Genomic DNA, 20,944 nt, shown 5'->3' on the forward strand with positions numbered 1-20,944 from the left:
TCAATGTACCCCCTTTTCTCATCTGCCCCACCGCTGTAGCTACCTGCACATCTGCTCCACCACCATATCTCCATGCTCTTCTGCCTCACTACTGAATCACCTTCTCATCTGTCCTAACACTGAACCCATCTGCTTATCTGCCCCACCACTGTAACCCGCTTTCTCATCTGCCCCCACCATTGTACCTACTGCACATCTGTCTCACCTCAATACCCCCCTGCTCTTCTGTCCCACCTTTGTTCCCCCTGCTCTCCTGCCCCACCACTGTAATCCCCTGCTCATCTGTCCCACCAATACACCTCCTTTCACATCTGCCCTACTGCTCTACCCCCCTGCTTTTCTGTCCCACCACTGATTCCCCTTCTCATCTACCCCAACACTAAACCCCCTGCTCATCTGGCCCAACACTGAACCCCCTGCTTATCTGGCCCAACACTGAACCCCCTACTCATCTGGCTCAACACTGAACCCCCCTGCTCATCTGGCTCAACACTGAACCCCCTGCTCATCTGGCTCAACACTGAACCCCCCCTGCTCATCTGGCCCAACACTGAACCCCCCGGCCCATGTGCTTGTATGTGATGTATATGATGTCACATACAAGCATCTGGAATGGACGCGCAGTGATGAGCTCAAGTCAGGGGCATTTTCTGAAAGCAGTGGGCCTGTGTGCAGGATCTTAAGTAGGGCCCCAGCAGCTGAGAAAAAGAGCGGTGCTCTGCGCCACAGGAAAAGTTGGATGTGATTTTCATTGCGCTGAATACTGGCTGTGGCTTAAAGGGACACAGAGTGCAGGGGTTCAGTAGTAAGTGATGCAAAAGGTCAGGAATAATTTTAACAAAGTTCCCAGAAGTTCAACAGTAATTCCACAAACTGGCACCTGATTGTGGTTTTCTCAATCACAGTGAAATCCCTTCTTTCTGAGGTTGGTAGCGGCAACCAAGCGAGTCATCATCCTCCAGATGGTGGACGGGGCTAGCAGGACTGCGATTGGATTTAGCAGTAGCCAATGACAGTCCTCCTCCTCCTGGAAACAGGAACACTCCCCCTAGCAGAACTGCACCCAATCTCTTCCCCATCACAAAAGCTAACGATCACAGCTACAACAAAGTTAGAGAACCAAACAATGTTTCCCATCTTTAATGTGTGGGGGCACAGTGCCTCCTCCTCAGTGCAGGTGCGGCCTGGGGAACCCTGAAATTGGAATGCATTAGTGTCTCACTGACACTTCCTGCACTGCTCTGCTGATGGGGAGGGAGTTGAGTGCCGGAAAAAGAGGCTTCGTGTGCCACTTGTGGCACCAGTGATGGGTGTTGCCTACCCCTGCTCTAGTGTGTGCTAGGTATTAGTGGAGATTTGTTAGTGTAGGTAAATTTTTTTAGCTGAGGGCTAAACCTGGACTGTGAATCTGGGTCAGGCCAGGGTTGGAAGACTCATTCTAGCAGCCTGTCTGGTGTCTCTCCCTGTTTTCTGGGACATTGGAGAATCTTCTAGACATAGTGGGTGGGGGTTAGGAGGAGCTGCTTGAAATATTTATGGGGGCCTCAGCCAATCCCCAGTAAAGGGCAGGCAGGGGGAAGGCCACCTCATAAATAGGGATGATAATGCCAGCAGGGGGAGTTGGGTGGAAGATGGAGTGCTGAGGAGTGGCCCTAAGGGGAGCCCCCTAGTCTGGGGGAGTGACCTCGGGCCTGGGCTCGGGTGCTGGAAGGATCCTGCCATAACACACAGAGGAAGCCCTTCCTGGAGGCATGGAAGCAAGAAGGAGGACAGCAGGAGCAGGTCAGCACCACTAAGAGATCTCCTGAGAGTCAGCCGGATGGGCTGGTGAGTGTCAGTCTGGAGGACTGTGGGGAGAAGTTAGCCTGGAGGGCTAGTAAAGGGGGCAGCTGCAGCCAGGTGGGTTAGCAGTGCCTGAATAGGTGGTGCTGGGATCAGTAGCCACAGGAGGAAGAGTACAAGCTGGACACTGTAATATTTTTGCTACACAACCAAGGGGCCTCGTGTTCCTGCCTGTAATGGGCCATTGCCTTTAATCTGACTGAGTGACTGTCAGATCTTCACACAGTGATCCAGATGGGTTCTGCAAGCAAGTGTGTGCTGGAGGAAAAAGTGGAGCTGTATATAGAGACTGTATATAGGAAAAATGTCCCTAAAGTTTTGCTAAAGTTAAGTGGGCATCGCATAACCTCCTATTCCTATTCAAGTTATTTACCCTTAATAAATAACAAAAACAAAAATCAGATTCTCAGTTTGACTATGTAGATTCACTCTAATATACTAAATACAAACTGAAGTAGGGCTCATTGTATTAAGAGTGTAATTCAAACATCTTACTGGATTGCAAGCATTGGGATTAGCCCCTCTTTCCAGCAATTTCAGACACATTTCTTTACATTCACGAGCTTGCTCACAAGCGACTAGGAGCACTGGAATTCCATTTTTAGAAGTGTTATTAACATCGGCTCCACAATCCAGGAGTATCTGAAGACAGCGGAGGTGTCTCTTAGTGGGGGAAATGCAGTAGAACAAGACTCCTAAACAAAAAGAAAAATAACCATGATTATATTCAATGTATAATTCAGGGTCTAAAACAAAGATGGAACTACCAAACTGTAAAGGGTATGTTGCTATAGAAATGCTACTGATCTATAAAAGAATCTATATAATAAATGATATGCAGACCCATTTCCTATTAATAATTTGCAGTGAGACCAGACCCAGAATTACATTCTATGTCCATACAGTATGAGATGCTCTGCATCTATGAACATCACTTTCATTGATGAGTTACTGGTCTGTGAGATTTCACAGACCAGTAATTAGAAGAACATTGTTGTAAGCAGCTTACTGAAAGAAAAGTGAGGTCCAGCTTTGGTATTTTGGGCTCAAGCTGCTTGTTGATCAGAGTGCAGGATGCAAATGAGCAAAAGAGGGGAGGAAGGTTTCTTATTGTTGGTGAAAGCTAATACTTAAAGTAGAAAACCCTTTAAAGTTTAATTGTACCTTTGCTTGTGCTTTCCGGAATCTGCTCTCATTGGTCCTTCACAGCAATAACCAAAAGTTTACTCAAGGCTCTTAAAGTGGTTGTAAACCTCAGACATGAAATATGAACAAAGCACATCCCACTATAGTGTGTACTTGTCTCAATTAAGAGCACTAAACATCATTTCTGTCTGCTGCTTTGTTCCTCTAATATCAGTATGAATAATTTCTGACAAGTTTTCCTGACACCAAGAGAAAAATGGTGACAGAAGAGGAACCTCCAGCTGATTGACAATCTCAGCTCTGTTCCTGTGCACCATGGGGGGTGTGTCATTTCCTTCAAATCAGCTCTTATGCCGCGTACACACGGTCAGACTTTCCGTCTACAAAAGTCCGACGGACGCCGACGGACTAAAGCTGGCTGACAATCCGATCGTGTGTGGGCTTCCCCGGACTTTCAGCGGACTTTTCCAACCTCAAATCTGACGGACTTTAGATTTGAAACATGCTTCAAATCTTTACGTCGTAACTACGCCGGACCCAGAAATCCGCTCGTCTGTGTGCTAGTCCGACGGACAAAAACCCACACTAGGGCAGCTATTGTCTACTGGCTATCAACTTCCTTATTTTAGTCCGGTGTACGTCATCACGTACGAATTCGTCGGACTTTTGTGTGATCGTATGTAGGCAAGTCCGTTCATAAGAAAGTCTGCCGCAAGTCCGCCAAAAGTCCGCCAGAAGTCCGACAAAAGTCCGTCGGACAGGCTGTAGGACTTTTGTAGACGAAAAGTCCGATCGTGATCGCGGCATTAGAGCTCTTCTCACTGAGTTCTGCAGAGTGTAATGTCAGGTCTCCACCCCCTTTGTTCAGAAAGCTCAGACAAGCTTTAAAAATTCTGGACTTTGAGCAGATGCAGAGAAGAGAAAATAGCAGATAGACAGGTAGAATTTTCGGTAGGAGGATTTGTTTTATTTCTGTGTATCACCTGATGCCAGTCATTTTAATGGTTATATGTAAGGGTTTAGAACATTAAGGCTTTTAAAGTGGTTGTAAACCCACAAAAAAAAAACCTGCAAGACAAAGGCATAATGAGCTAGTATGCATAGCATACTAGCTCATTATGAAATACTCACCTTAGATCGAAGCCCCCGCAGCGGTCCCTGTACACAGCTCCGGCCGACGACATCGCTCCCGGAGTTACTTCCAGGTATCCGGCACTGTGATTGGCCGGAGCCGCGATTACGTCTCTACTGCGCATGCACGTGGGAGCCGCCGGTAATGGCACACTAGCTGAAGCAACGGCACGAACATGCCATTGCTTCAGTGCGCATGTGTCGATGATGTTGGCACATGCTGATACAGGGGATATCTCCTAAACCGTGCAGGTTTAGAAGATATTTGGGGTAGCTACAAGAAAGCCTTATTATAGAGTTACCTGTAGTAAAAAGTGGTCTGTAAGGGTTTACAACAACATTAAGGCCTTTAAGGTCCTGCATGCAAAAACCGACCATCCCTCTGACCTTAGAGATTGGTGAGCAACTTAAAAGGACCTTCACCTGAAACCGAAAGGTTACCCCCACTCTCTTCCCTAGCCTTTAACCACTTGCTTACTGGGCACTTAAATCCCCCTCCTGCCCAGACCAATTTTCAGCTTTCAGCGCTGTCACTCTTTGAATAACAATTGCGCGGTCATGCAACACTGTACTCAAATGACATGGTTATCATTTTTTACACACAAATAGAGCTTTCTTTTGGTGGTATTTATTCACCACTGGGGTTTTTATTTTTACTAAACAAACAAAAAAAGAAATTTTGAAAAAAAAAAAAATCATGTTTCATAGTTTTTTATAAAATTTTGCATACTGGTAATTTTTCTCCTTCATTGATATGCGCTGATAAGGCGGCACTGATTGTCTGCACTGGTGGGCACTGATGGGCATTGATAGGCACAGATAAGGCGGCACTGATGGGGACAGATAAGGTGGCACTGATGGCCACTGATAAGATGGCACTGATGGGCGCCACTGATAGATGGCACTGGTAGATGACACTGATGCAGCACTATTGATGAGGCAATTTTGGTGACATCGATAGGTGGCACTGTGGGCACTGATAGGTGGCACTGTGGGCACTGGTAGACGGCACTGTTGTGCACTGGTAGGTGGCACAGGTGGGCACAGATGAGCTGGCGGCTGCTCTCCTTGATCGGGACCGATGTTCCTCTTACAGCCGCCGGTGATCAGCTTTTTTTTTTTCTCCTCAGCGTGAGGAGAAAAAATAGCCCATTACTGGCTCTGTTTACATATGATCAGCTGTCATTGGCTGACAGCTGATCACGTAGTAAGGGGTCGGGTTCGACCCCTTACTCCGATCTGTGATCCAGGGAGTCTCCTAGACTCGCTGATCACAGTGCGCGCCCTGCAGGGGGCGCGCGGGCCGCTCAAGCACAGGAGGAAGTAGGTCTGCTCTGTAGCCCTCATTCGGCTATAGCGCGGATCTAAAGCAGTTAAATAAATTGCAGCTTTTTTTGGTCAAAATACTTTTTTAACATTACCTGTACCATCTTCTTCAATCCATTCCTAAGTGAGAATAATGTCACCTTGGACCACTACCCCCTTCCCCCCAACTGCCATCTTGGTTCCGGGAGCCGACTGTCACTTCCTGATGACTCACAGCCAGCTTCCCACTGCACAGGCACAAGATTGAAGGGTGTAGGTAGCCTTGTCCTGTAGCCTCCTGGGATGTGTGATGTTATATATACTTCCTCATGACTCACAGCTGGCTCCCCACTGCACACACGTGAGTTCAGGGGGTACAGGTAGCCTTGTCCTATACCCTGCTGGTATGTGTGATGTTATCCCAGGAGGCTTCAGGACAAGGCTACCTGCATCACTCATTAAACTCACGCATGCACAGTGGAGAACTGGCTGTGACTCATTACAAAGTGACATCTGGCTCCCGGAACCAAGATGGTAAGGCCGAAGATCGATAAGCCCTGAGAAGAATCAGCTGCAGGGTGAGTATCTGTTTCTTAAAAATCAGCAGCTAACTGATATTGATGACAGTGTCATTATGCAATTTCTTTTGTTACATTAGAACATGTTTTTTTTATTGTTATTTAAAAAAACTGAATAAAAAGATTGAAACAGAAAAATCAGCAGCTATAGTATTTGTAACTGTTGACTTTAATTTTCAAGTAGTTCCTCTTTAAATATAATGTTCTTAGCAGCTGAATGACAGCTATGCCTCTTAAACCTAAGACTTCTTCGACCTATCTTTGCTGTATTCCTATAGTAACGAGTAAACAACATGAAGACACATGAGATTAGGACAGGTCCTAAATGTGATACTTAAGAAAAAAAAACACACTAAAACTTTCATAAGAAAGTGCAAGAACTTGAATAATCACCTACTCTGCCTTTCTCCATCATAGCGTTAGGTGCTCAAATATGAAACAAAGGGCTGGCTAATAAATTCACATAATGGTCAGTCTGTAGTGGGTCATAGCTACCTTTTCCTTCTTTATTAACAATTGTCATGTCAGCCCGAGCTTCAGCAAGAACTTGCAGTACCAGGTCATGTCCTAATTCTGTTGCTTTCATGGCAGGGGTGCATCCCTTTAAGTCTTGTATATCAGGGTGAGCTCCAATGTTAAGCAGAAAACTGCACATGTCCACATTATTAGCCACAGCGGCCAGGTGTAGAGCCCCTTCTCCATTGCGTGGCTCAGTGAGATTTATGAGGTTCGGGACTCCGAGTTGGGTAAGTTTTTGGATCTGCTCTTTGTCTTGATCTCGAACACACTGGAGTACTTTGTAGATCTGTAATGTTTCCAGTCTTCCATCAGCTACAGTTGTCTCTGGCTCCATTTAATACAGGCGTTCCAGTTCTTTTCTAGCTGCAAAAACAGCACATAGCATTAAGCAATCATTTTAGATTTATGTCTCAGAAGCTGGCACTTACTCAAGTACCATTAACAAAATAAGTACACTAAAGTTATGCTTCAATCAAAGATAAAAATGCGGCATTTAAAGGTGAACTTCAGGCAAACAGCTACAATACATGTACATGATCTGCTAAACTCCTTTCCATCGCCCACCTAACCACCTGTCCCCTGGACCCTATTCCCTCTCAAATGCTACGGTCGCTCTCTAACTCCATCCTACACTCTCTAACCCACATCTTCAATCTCTCCCTCACCTCTGGTATCTTCCCCAATGCTCTAAAACGTGCACTGGTCACCCCCATACTTAAAAAGCCGTCCTTGGACCCTACCAATCTTAACAACCTACGCCCTATCTCCTTGCTCCCCTCTTCCTTTAAACTCCTTGAACGCCTGGTTTACAACCGAGTGACCACCTCATTAAAAACAACCTTCTTGATCCCCTTCAATCTGGATTTCACCCTCAACACTCCACAGAAACTGCACTTTTAAAACTCACAAAGGACCTACTAACTGCAAAAACCAACGGACACTATTCTGTACTCCTACTTCTGGATCTTTCAGCTGCCTTTGACACGTTTGAACCACCCCCTCCTCCTCAAAACACTTTAATCCCTCGGTCTCCATGACTGTGCTCTTCAGTGGCTCTCATCCTACCTATCCCAACTCACCTTCAGTGTCACTTACAATTCTACTTCCTCCACTCCTCTTCCCTTCTCTGTTGGGGTCCCCCAAGGTTCTGTTCTTGGACCTCTTTTATTTTCAATCTACACCTCTTCCCAGGGTCAGCTGATAGCCTCTCACGGCTTTCAATATCATTTCTACGCTGACGACACACAAATCTATCTCTCCACCCCTCAACTCACTCCATCAGTCTCCTCACGCATCACTAACTTACTAACCGACATATCTGTATGGATGTCACACCACTTCCTCAAACTCTACTTGTCCAAAACTGAGCTTATAATATTTCCTCCCCCACGTGCCTCTTCCCCTGACTTATCTGTCAAGAGCAATGGCAAAACCATCCACCCGTCCCCACATGTCAGGGTCCTAGGTGTTATCCTGGATTCTGAACTCTCCTTTCGGCCCCATATCCAATCACTTTCCAAAGCTTGCCGCCTCAACCTCCGCAACATCTCTAAACTACGTCCCTTTCTAACCAATGAAACCACAAAGCTCCTGATTCACTCCCTGGTTATCTCTCGCCTCGACTACTGCAACTCCCTCCTCATTGGCTTACCTTTAAATAGACTATCCCCCCTTCAGTCCATCATGAATGCTTCTGCCAGACCCATCCACCTTACAAACCGCTCAGTGTCTGCTACCCCTCTCTGCCAATCCCTCCATTGGCTGCCACTCGCCCAACAAATTCAATTCAAAATACTAACAATAAGTTACAAAGCCATCCACAACTCTGCCCCCAGCTACATCACTAGCCTAGTCTCAAAATACCAACCTAATCGCCATCTCCATTCCTCCCAAGACCTCCTGCTCTCTAGCTCCCTCATCACCTCCTCCCATATCCGCCTCCGGGACTTCTCCCGAGCCTTGCCCATCCTCTGGAATTCCCTACCCCAATCTGTCAGACTGTCACCAAACGTATCCACTTTTAGGAGATCCCTGAAAACTTTCCTCTTCAGAGAAGCCTATCCTGCCTCCATCTAATAACTGCACTATTTTCTCCATTAGCTCATCCCCCACAGCTATTACCCTTTTGTATAACTTGACCCTCCCTCCTAGATTGTAAGCTCTGACGAGCAGGACCCTCTGATTCCTCCTGTATTGAATTGTATTGTACTTGTACTGTCTGCCCTAATGTTGTAAAGCGCTGCGTAAACTGTCGGCGCTATATAAATCCTGTATAATAATAATAATAATAATTAGCTGACATTGTCATTTTATTTCATGATTCAAACACCCTTACCAGACAGAGCAGCCCAGGTAATGACCTCATCTTTTTAAAACTCAGTTATCTTACTTTTACCTACAGGTAAGCTTATAATAAAGCTTTCTTGTAGGTAAAATGAATATCTCCTGAACCTGCCGTCACTGACGCATGCACACTGTGCTTTGAATTGATATCACGGCTCGGCCATTCAGACCTGGAAGGAAGACCGGGTGAACATGGAAGTCCTGTCAGTGGTCACAGCACGCCGCTGGAGGGCTTTGTTTTAGAGGTAAGTCTTTCATAATGTGCTAGTATGCAATGCATACTAGCACATTATGTCCTTTAAAGAGAGGTATGGAATTTTTTTTCATAGGTGGATGCAACAAAGAGGAAAAATAAATGATCATTATGTACCAAAAACGTGTCTTTACGCATTTAAATGCATCTATGTCCAAGGATTTTACTGACTGTTATGCAGGAACTTTTCTCTTAGAAAACACATCTGTAATAATATCAGTAAGATTTGTATGGCCGTGTGAATGAAGTGTAGGGGGACCTGCAATTATCCAGTGCAGAAAAAAACACAGCTCAGTGCACACAGTATGAGCTCCTTACCCAGTGCAGGGACAAGGTCACCTAGAGCCCACCGCAAACATGCCAAACTGTGACCCCTCCCCCCAATATGTATGAGCATTATGTGTCAGCAAAAATCCCCCCCTAAAAACAATTGGTCACTAAGCTGCATGATTACTGCCTAAGCACCCCCCCCCCCCAAAAAAAGAATATTTCTCCTCCTAGCACAAATCCCCCTCCCCCCTCTGCCATAGCACCTCTTCTAGCACCCCCCCCATCCCCTTCTTAGCACAAATCCCCTCCCCTCTACTATATCACATCTTCTAGCACAACCCCCCCCCCAATCCCTTTCTTAGCACAAATCCACTCCCCCCTCTGCCATATCATCTCTTCTAGCAAAACCCTCCCCCCAAATCCCCTTCTTAGCACAAATCCTCACCCCCTCTACTATATCACCTCTTCCAGCACAAACCCCCCTGAACCCCCTTCTTAGCACAAATCCCCCCCCCCACTATATCACTTCTTCTAGCACAACCCCCCCCCCCATCTCCCTTCCTAGCACAAATCCCCCCCCCTCTACTATATCACCTCTTCTAGCACAAACCCCCCCGAATCCCCTTCTTAGCACAAACCCCCTCTGCCATATCATCTCTTGTAGCACAACCCCCCCCCCCCCCACTATATCACCTCTTCTAGCACAACCGCCCCCCCCCCCCCCCAAAATCCCCTTCTTAGCACAAATACTCACCCCCCTCTACTATATCACCTCTTCCAGCACAAACCCCCCTGAACCCCCTTCTTAGCACAAATCCCCCCCACTATATCACTTCTTCTAGCACAACCCCCCCCATCTCCCTTCCTAGCACAAATCCCCCCCCCCCCTCTACTATATCACCTCTTCTAGCACAAACCCCCCCGAATCCCCTTCTTAGCACGAATCCCCTCCCCCCTCTGCCATATCATCTCTTCTAGCACCCCCCAATCCCCTTCTTAGCACAAATCCCCTCTTCCCCCTACTAGATCACCTCTTCTAGCCCCCCCCAATCCCCTTCTTAGCACAAATCCCCTCCCCCTCTACTATATCACCTCTTCCAGCACAAACCCCCCTGAATCCTCTTCTTAGCACAAACCCCCTCTGCCATATCATCTCTTGTAGCACAACCGCCCCCCCCCCCCCAAAATCCCCTTCTTAGCACAAATACTCACCCCCCTCTACTATATCACCTCTTCCAGCACAAACCCCCCTGAACCCCCTTCTTAGCACAAATCCCCCCCACTATATCACTTCTTCTAGCACAACCCCCCCCATCTCCCTTCCTAGCACAAATCCCCCCCCTCTACTATATCACCTCTTCTAGCACAAACCCCCCCGAATCCCCTTCTTAGCACGAATCCCCTCCCCCCTCTGCCATATCATCTCTTCTAGCACCCCCCAATCCCCTTCTTAGCACAAATCCCCTCTTCCCCCTACTAGATCACCTCTTCTAGCCCCCCCCAATCCCCTTCTTAGCACAAATCCCCTCCCCCTCTACTATATCACCTCTTCTAGCACAAACCCACCAATTCCCTTTCTAAGCACAAATCCCCACCCCCCCCTCTACTATATCACGTCTTTTAGCACAAACCCCCCCCCCGGATCCCCTTCTTAGCACAAATCCCCCCCCCCACTATATCACCTCTTCTAGCACAACCCCCCCCCCCCCAAATGGCCTACTAAGCACAAATCCCCCCCCCTCTACTATATCACCTCTTCTAGCACAACACCCCCCCCCCGAATCCCCTTCTTAGCACAAATCTCCCCCCCTGTACTATATCACCTCTTCTAGCACAAACACGCCCCCCCCCCATCCCCTTTTTAGCACAAATCCCCTTCTCTCCTCTGCCATATCATCTCTCCTAGCACAACCCCCCTCCCCAAATCCCCTTCTTAGCACAAATCCCCTCCCCCTCTACTATATCACCTCTTCTAGCACAACCCCCCCCCAATCCCCTTCTTAGCACAAATCCCCTCCCCCTCTACTATATCACCTCTTCTAGCACAACCCCCCCCCCCCCCCATCCCCTTCTTAGCACAAATCCCCACCCCCCTCTACTCGATCACCTATTCTAGCACAAACCCCCCCAAATCCCCTTCTTAGCACAAATCCACTCCCCCCTCTACTATGTCACTTCTTCTAGCACAACACCCCCCCCCCCGGAATCCCCTTCTTAGCACAAATCCCCTCCCCCCTCTACTATGTCACCTCTTCTAGCACAACCCCCCCCCCCCCCCGAATCCCCTTCGTAGCACAAATCCCCCCCCTCTGCCATATCATCTCTTCTAGCAAAACCCTCCCCCCCAAATCCCTTTCTTAGCACAAATCCCCTCCCCCCTCTGCCATATCATCTCTTCTAGCAAAACCCTCCCCCCCAAATCCCCTTCTTAGCACAAATCCCCTCCCCCCTACTATATCACCTCTTCTAGCACAAACCCCCCCAATCCCCTTCTTAACATAAACCCCCCCCCCCTCTACTATATCGCCTCTTCTAGCACAAACCCCCCTGAATCCTCTTCTTAGCACAAATCCCCTCCCCCTTTGCCATATCACCTCTTCCAGCACAACCCCCCTCCCAAGCTCCTTCTTAGCACAAACCCCCTCCCCCCTCTGCCATATCAATTCTCTGGAGGGCCGTAGTTTGAGGATCCCTGTTCTAGCACAACCCCCCCCCCCACTATATCAGCTCTTCTAGCACAACCCCCCCCCCCCAATCCCCTTCTTAGCACAAATCCCCTCCCCCCCACTATATCACTTCTTCTAGCACAACCCCCCCCCCCCGAATCCCCTTCTTAGTACAAATACCCTCTTCCCTCTACTAGATCACCTCTTCTAGCACAACCCCCCCCCCCCCCGAACCCCCCTCTTAGCACAAATCCCCACCCCCCTCTACTCTATTAACTCTTCTAGCACAAACCCCCCCCAAATCCCCTTCTTAGCACAAATCCCCACCCCCCTCTACTATAACACGTCATTTAGCACAACCCCCCCCCCCCCCGATCCCCTTCTTAGCACAAATCCCCCCCCTCCCCACTATATCACCTCTTCTAGCACAACCCCCCACTAAATGGCCTACTTAGCCCAAATCCCCCCCCCTCTACTATATCACCTCTTCTAGCACAAACACCCCCCCCCCCCCCAAATCCCCTTCTTAGCACAAATCCCCTTCCCCCCTCTGCCATATCATCTCTTCTAGCACAACCCCCCCCCCCAATCCCCTTCTTAGCACAAATCCCCCCCCCTCTACTAGATCACCTCTTCTAGCACAAACACCCCCCCAAATCCCCTTCTTAGCACAAAACCCCTCCCCCCCGCCGCCATATCATCTCTTCTAGCACAACCCCCCAAATCCCCTTCTTAGCACAAATCCCCTCCCCCTCTACTATATCACCTCTTCTAGCACAACCCCCCCCCCCTCAAATCCCCATTCTTAGCACAAATCCCCTCCCCCCTCTGCCATATCATCTCTTCCAGCACAAACCGCCCCCCCCCAATCCCCTTCTTAGCACAAATCCCCTCCCCCCTCTGCCATATAATCTCTAGCACAAACCCCCCCAAATCCCCTTCTTAGCACAAATCCCCCCCCCCTACTATATCACCTCTTCTAGCACAACCCCCCCCCCAATACCCTTCTTAGCACAAATCCCCCTCTACTACATCACCTCTTCTAGCACAAACCCCCCAAATCCCTCTTCCTAGCACAAATCCTCTTCTCCCGCCCCCCTCACAACACAAATCCCCCTGAATTACCACTCCTAGAACCTCCCCCCTCTATTTTCCCCTCCAAAAACATATATTTTCCCCTGCTGCCCCCCCCCCCCCAAACACCTAAAACAAATCCCCTCCCCCCCTCAATCTCCTTGCGGTGCCCCTCCCACCTTACATGATAACACAGTGCCCAGGGCACCCGACCCTCCTGCCCACCCCTTGTCCCGGCCCTGCCCATACTCCAACAAGGAAGAGGAACAATTTACCTCCAATTCCTGATCAGTGAAATGACAGTACTTCTTTATGAATCCGTCACAACAACGCCGTACAATATTATGGGCCGGCTCACACTAGAACGCAGCGCTGGGAAGCGTATTTCTCGCACAGTATGGGAACGCTCTGCCCTTACTAGATGTGTGAGGGGGACATTCATTGTTACTGTCCCCCTAAACTCATCTAGTGGACAAGCAGTGTCTTTGCGGCCACCAAATCGCATGGTAACGTGCGTTTTATAAGAGTAGTTACGTTTGGCGTGTTACCGTGCGTTTGCCAACCTATTGAAATGAACGGGTTGCCAAAACCGGAACGTGCAAAAATGTGCGCAAACGCTCACGTTCTAGGGCGAGACGCCCTAAAAGTGTCACAAATAAGAACTACTGACAACGTCACGTCGGGTTTCCATAGATCTATAAGGTGCAAGGCTGGGACTACTATTTGAATCATTGACAATATATACAGAGATAGGGAAATATGTACACAATACTGAAGATAATAATAATAAGGGGTGCAGGGATCCCACGTGACACATAGGACAGATCCCAGCCCCCACACACACAGATGGTCCCCCCCAGTCACATATAGAAGACACAATGCCGGGTTTACCTGTCCGCTCTCCCGCGCACCGTCCTCTTCATTTCCCGGGAGCGGACTGTAGAAGGACGCGGTGTTCCGTCTCCATGGAGACCAGACGGCGGGACTGACTTCAGCACGAAGCTCGGTGTGCGCAGGCGTGTCTGGCCGTGTCCGGCGCAGGCGCAGTGCCTTCTTGTTTAGTTCAAAAATGATAATCCATTAGAACAATGGACATCACTAATCTGTTTTAGCAACGCCGGTATTTTAATGGCCATGAAGTGGAAGAGCTCTGCACTAATCCCCATATATATTGTATGCTGTGCAGTGTTGTCTTCTATCTCCATAGATATCACAGACCTATATAGTATTTATGAGGGGACTATGGACTTCTAGTAACCAGTTTAGTGACTCTGGTGTAAAAATAAAAAGTTCTATTGAAGTCTGTGTTCCCTTTTTTTTGCCCTCAGCCTCCTCCAAATCTCAGGGCTTGTTTACACTTACATTTGGGGAGGAGAGGGGTAAAACCCACGGTTGAACCGCATTTATACCTTCCTCAACTACTCCCCTTTGTGCTACAAGGGCAGCCACCGGGGGTGTAACACATGCCACAGCCAGTCCATCACATTGCTTTGCTTCACAGCCGCAGCAGGAATCTTAACCCCTCATCGTGAATGATACCGCCTGACCCATTCAAACGAATGAGGCCGCGCTGCAACCCCCCCTCCCCCCACAACTATGCACAATGTGGCGTGGGTTGTATGGTATTTAGGGGGTTAAAACAGGTGGTGGCAAGGCGATATACCACCTCCTCATTGCCTGTCAAATATTCTTTAACAGGTAATTTTTCTCCTTCACTGATGAGGCTGCACTGATAGGCATTGATGAGGCAGCACTGATGGGCAATGATAGGCTGCACTGCAGACATCCTAATGCTGGCCATACACTATACAGAAAATCGGCCGAACCCATTTTCGAAAAACGAACGTTCGACCGTGACCGCAAATGATTGTGCCATCATGTAATGACCGATAAATTGTTCAGTGGACATGAATAAATAATTTTTTGTTCGTTTTTTTACATATACCTAGTGCAGACAGTTCGGACGGGAAACACATTAACCTTGCAATTTATCGTACGTTCGGCAGAAATTTTCCAAACTTCCCGTTCGTTTTTTTTCCACAAAAACGTCACAAACGATTATCGATTTGTGCCCATTAACTTGCCGAAAAACGAACGAAGTGTCTATATGAACGATTTTTCGGCCGATTTTTCGTATAGTGTATGGCCAGCATTACTTGCAATAACTCATTTCAGGGAGGTGGCACGTGGCGCCCCCCCCCCCCTCGGTGGACTCACCAATTTTACGGCACCTTTTCTCCTTCAATTGAAGTTTTCACCTGCTGCAGCTCACACACACACCTATCCAGCACCATGCTATGTGTGTGTCTGTGCACATCAGGGGTTGGGGTTGCTAGCATGGGCACAGCAGGGAATGAGGGGTCGGTACTTTTACAAGGGGTCTCCAGCATCCTGGGGGTCCTGTGCTGTCCACTCTGAATCCTCCTGTGAGATATGGAGTGACACTGCAGGATTGGTACAGACAGGTACAAACAGTGCTGGGACTCCCTGCTGGATTCTATGGTATACGGGATTCTACGGTATACGGAATTCTACGGTATACAGGATTCTACGGTATATGGGATTCTACGGTATACAGGATTCTACGGTATACGGGATTCTACGGTATACGGGATTCTACGGTATACAGGATTCTACGGTATACGGGATTCTACGGTATACGGATTCTACGGTATACGGGATTCTACGGTATACGGGATTCTACGGTATATGGGATTCTACGGTATACGGGATTCTACGGTATACGGGATTCTACGGTATACAGGATTCTACGGTATATGGGATTCTACGGTATATGGGATTCTACGGTATACGGGATTCTACGGTATACGGGATTCTACGGTATACGGGATTCTACGGTATACAGGATTCTACGGTATATGGGATTCTACGGTATACGGGATTCTACGGTATACGGGATTCTACGGTACAGCCACAGCTGGAGAGGTTTTGCTTACATTCATTATAAAGATTTTTGTCCCATTCACACAAGCACACTCATTTGATGCATGTCTGCCTGCATCATATTGTTTAGTTATTTTAAGATGTAGTCAAAATTAATGAAAGACAAGTTATTCAAACGTATATGATGAGGTGGTGTGTGTTGCGCTGCAATATAAACGCAGACATTCTGCTATTTTACACAACACACACCAACACTCTGAAAAATCACCTAAAAGTCCTTCTTCCTTAACCCTTTCATGACTAAGCCTATTTTTGAAATTTGGTGTTTACAAGTTAAAATCCGTATTTTTTGCTAGAAAATTACTTAGAACCCCCAAACATTATATATATTTTTTTAGAAGAGAGTCTAGAGAATAAAATGGCGATTGTTGCAATATTTTTTATCACACGGTATTTGTGCAGCGGTGTTTTAAACGCAAATTTTTGGAAAAGTGACACTTTCATGAATTTAAAAAAATCCAAACAGTAAAGTTACCCCAATTTTTTTGCATAATGTGAAAGATGATGTTACGCCGAGTAAATAGATACCAAACATGTCACCCTTTATAATTGCACGCACTCGTGGAATGGCGACGAACTACGGTACCTATGAATTTCCATAGGCGACGCTTTAAAAAATTTTTACGGTTACCAGGTTTGAGCTATAGAGGAGGTCTAGGGCTAGAATTATTGCTCTCGCTCTGACGATCGCGGCGATACCTCACATGTGTGGTTTGAACACCGTTTACATATGCGGCGCGACTTCCGTATGCGTTTTCTTCGCTGCGCGAGCTCGCGGGGACGGGGGCGCTTTAAAAAAAATTTTTTTTTTAAATTTATTTATTTTATTTATTTTTGTACTTTTATAAATTGTGTTTAAAAATTATTATTTTTTTTTTACTTTTATTGCTGTCACAAGCAATGTAAACATCCCTTGTGACAGTAATAGGTGGTGACAGGTACTCTTTATGGAGGGATGGGGGGTCTAAAAGACCCCCCATCCCTCCTTTACACTTCAAAGTATTCAGATCGCCGAAAACGGCGATTCTGAATACTGTATACTTTTTAAAATTCGGCGCCATTGGCAGCCGAGTAAACGGGAAGTGACGTCATGACGTCGCTTCCGCGTTTACAATTAGAAGGCTGGAATGAAGCCGCTCACAGCTTCGTTCCAGCCCGCCCCCAGCCGCCGAAGATTCCCGATTGGACACCAACAGCGACGGGAGGCGGCGGGAGGGGGGGGATGTCCCCTCCCGCTCCTCCGGTATAACAGCCGAGCGGCTTTTAGCCGCATCGGTTGTTATACTCGGGTAGCCGATCGCCCGCTGAAAACAACGGTACAGCTGCGGGCATCATCCCGGTATAACCCCGGAAAGCCGAGTACGCATATGTGCGTACGGTCGGCGGGAAGGGGATATTATTGTAATAAGAAATTACGTACACAGCTTACTAAATACAGTAAGAGATGAATGCATTCAAATTTGCTGGAAAATGTTTAGACACCATGATTGTTTTCTAATATCTTTCCAATAGTGCTCTTGCTGATGTCTGCACAAAACACAATTACTTTGCAGTGGGAAAGTAACAATATACAGCAACTGTGGTGGCTCACCATCTGGTAATGTCACTCTGTGCTGATAGAACAAGTGTACCTGGGATAACACAATGATAGAGTTCAGGACCCTAGATGCCCTCTCCCATCATTTGGGGGGGTGTTGCTTTACTTCTGCCGGCCGTTCTTCTCCACATGGAAAGCCGGTGTCACGCCACATTCGGCTACCCATCACATTCTGCTACCCGCTGGAGTGCGCATGCGCGACGCCGCCATATGCGTTCCAACACTTTTGTAAGACCACTTTGCCACAGGGCCCCTCGCGGGCTCGCTACGTTCACCACGCTTTGGGCACGGCCTCTCTTCGCTCGGCATAATTATAATCTAACTCTATGTCCACTTGGATGGTGGAGCTTGAACCTGGACTCAGGGGAGGGGTGTGGCCACAAAATTTTGCGCAAGCGCAGACCGCCACAGTGTTGGTACGCATATGGCGGCGTTGCGCATGCGCAGTTCAGCGGGTAGCCAAATGTGATGGGTCGCCATATGTGACGCTACACCGGGCTGCAGGGGGCGGGGCCAGTGTAGTTGATGGATGGAACCCTCGGCCAATCAAAGTGTACAGTTCTGTCCTTACACTCCCTCCACCTGAGGCTGTCACTGAATGGATGGAAGTTCGGGAATATGCTCTTTCATGTGAATGCTGTAGAAAAGCCTGAGCCAGGGCGCTGTGTGTTTTTTACACTTTATATATAACCAAGTGTAGCGCTAAAAAATGAGAAAGAAAATATTGCTATACCACATATAATAGCAAAATGAATTGTGAAAAGATAGTGTTTTGTATACTTTGTGAACATTCATACATATAGAACACTTATGTTATAAAGCCTTAGGGTCACCAAAAGTGATAACAGGATGTAAAAATGGCAATAAAGTCCAAAACTGAATGTGCAGATACGGTGAACATAAATTTCGCAATGGTGATAAATTCCAAAACATATACTCGTGAGAGATTTCTGTATGTAATCCAACATGTGCTGACAGACCCTTGTGCGAAACCGCCACCTAGGATGACTGGAGGCTTACCAGAAAGTTGGGACCCACCTAGCATACGCTATATGGGTCAAACAGGCTTGGATTGCTCACTGGCAATGAAGGTAGGGAACCAAGGGCTGGTGAATGGTGAAGTTGTAACGTTGCTATCCCAAAGAGGTCTTCTTCATATGGAAGCTCGGACACCAACGGACATTACCCACATGTAATGAAGAAGGGGCTCATAGCGTAATTCCGTAAACCATAAAAAATTTATTAAAAGGAAAAACACTTACATTTCAGAATAAAAAGCGCTTGCAAGTAAAATGGCGGCAGTGGAGTCCTCCCGACGAAGTCTTGTATGACGAAACGCGTCGGGAGGACTCCACTCCACTCCACTCCACTGCCGCCATTTTACTTGCAAGCGCTTTTTATTCTGAAATGTAAGTGTTTTTCCTTTTAATAAATTTTTTATGGTTTACGGAATTACGCTATGAGCCCCTTCTTCATTACATGTGGGTAATGTCCGTTGGTGTCCGAGCTTCCATATGAAGAAGACCTCTTTGGGATAGCAACGTTACAACTTCACCATTCACCAGCCCTTGGTTCCCTACCTTCATTGCCAGTGAGCAATCCAAGCCTGTTTGACCCATATAGCGTATGCTAGGTGGGTCCCAACTTTCTGGTAAGCCTCCAGTCATCCTAGGTGGCGGTTTCGCACAAGGGTCTGTCAGCACATGTTGGATCACATACAGAAATCTCTCACGAGTATATGTTTTGGAATTTATCACCATTGCGAAATTTATGTTCACCGTATCTGCACATTCAGTTTTGGACTTTATTGCCATTTTTACATCCTGTTATCACTTTTGGTGACCCTAAGGCTTTATAACATAAGTGTTCTATATGTATGAATGTTCACAAAGTATACAAAACACTATCTTTTCACAATTCATTTTGCTATTATATGTGGTATAGCAATATTTTCTTTCTCATTTTTTAGCGCTACACTTGGTTATATATGATTTATTACAAATTTTCTATTTGTTGTGTTAGCTGCTTACATCTATGACTTTTTTGGAGTAAGCGCATGGTTTATAGGTTTTTTATGCACAGTGTTTTTTACACTGTCTGGCACTTATCCAAGCTTGCGCCCCCTCTCCTGCATGATAACACTTCGCCCAGCCCTGGCCATTCCCATGCGTTCCCGCAGGACTTCTTGTCTGAGCTGACAGCCGGGATATTGCAGGGCACTTGCGGGAGTCCGGGAGCCACAGCCGAAATGCGGGAGACTCCCGCAACTCGCAGGAGACTTGAGATGTCTGGAACTGATAGGCATTGATGAGGCAGCACTGATGGGCACTAATAGGTTGCACTGATGGGCACTGCAGAGGCGGCACTGGTGGGCACTGATGAGGCTGCACTGTTAGGTGGCACTGATAGGCTGAATGCCCTGATTATCAGTGTACATGTCCCTTTTAGAGAAGCTGGTTATTGTCTCTCTTCTCCTCTCCTCATGCTGTCAGCATGAGGAAAGGGATGCCGGTAACCCACTTCTATTTACATCCGTGATCAGCTGTGAATGGACAAAGCTGATTACATGGTAAAGAGCTGCTGAATGTCTCTTTACCTCATTCTGTGATCAGCAGTGTCCTCCAGACACTGTGATCACAGAGCGCGCCACCCACACCATGCAGCAGACGTGATCACGGGAGGCCATCATGTGACGGCCTCCCAGAACTAGCCGTCCACCCTGTAGCCATCATTCGGCTATAGCGTGGCTGGCAAGTAAGTAAAAAAACAATCCAAACATGGATCACACAAGTAAACGAGGCCTAAACTTTTTTTTTTTTTGTTCTTGCTGCTGTGATCGGATTTTCTATTAGAGGGTGCCTACGTTCGTTTTCCATGGTGTCACTGTATGTAGGAATATAGTCACCCTCTCTTACCCCTCCCAAGGTGGACTATGGACTATGTAATGTATATAGAGCAGTGCACATGACTGCAACTTACGTGCACTGCTCGATCCAAACAAACAAAAGTCTGAGGAAGAGGAGAGGTTTGGGAGGTCACAGAGACAGAAAAATACAAAATAAGGCCTCCTTTACATAGGGCATATAAATCCATGGCCTGTGTGATGGCTGTGTTTCCAAATCAAATGAATAAGCTATTGTGCGCTGACTAGAACCCAAACATCATTTAGCGGGGCGCATAAGAGGGCCAGGACAATGGTAGGGAATACCAGGTGAAGTGAATGCAGCTCCTCTCAGATTAGGTCTTGGGATCCTAA

The 20,944-nt window shown here is 47.3% G+C and overlaps 1 protein-coding gene across 2 annotated transcripts in view; it reads right to left on the bottom strand.

Annotated features, from left to right (window-relative positions):
• Window positions 1–14,158, bottom strand: part of ANKEF1 (ankyrin repeat and EF-hand domain containing 1) — a 54,132-nt gene extending 39,974 nt beyond the window's left edge. The window contains exons 1-3 of one of the 2 annotated variants that reach the window (XM_073628280.1): window positions 14,019–14,158; window positions 6,498–6,880; window positions 2,338–2,537 (exon numbers count right to left, since the gene is read on the bottom strand). In XM_073628280.1, coding sequence (XP_073484381.1) covers window positions 2,338–2,537; window positions 6,498–6,855 — 558 coding nt within the window. In that variant the 5' untranslated portion in view covers window positions 6,856–6,880; window positions 14,019–14,158. Of the gene's footprint in view, window positions 1–2,337; window positions 2,538–6,497; window positions 6,885–14,018 lie in introns of both variants that reach the window. The other variant, XM_073628279.1, reaches the window with a different exon arrangement.
• Window positions 14,159–20,944: the final 6,786 nt, after the last annotated feature.

This window comes from Aquarana catesbeiana, linkage group LG04 (genome assembly GCF_042186555.1).
Source record: "Aquarana catesbeiana isolate 2022-GZ linkage group LG04, ASM4218655v1, whole genome shotgun sequence".
Taxonomy (NCBI): Eukaryota; Metazoa; Chordata; class Amphibia; order Anura; family Ranidae; genus Aquarana; species Aquarana catesbeiana.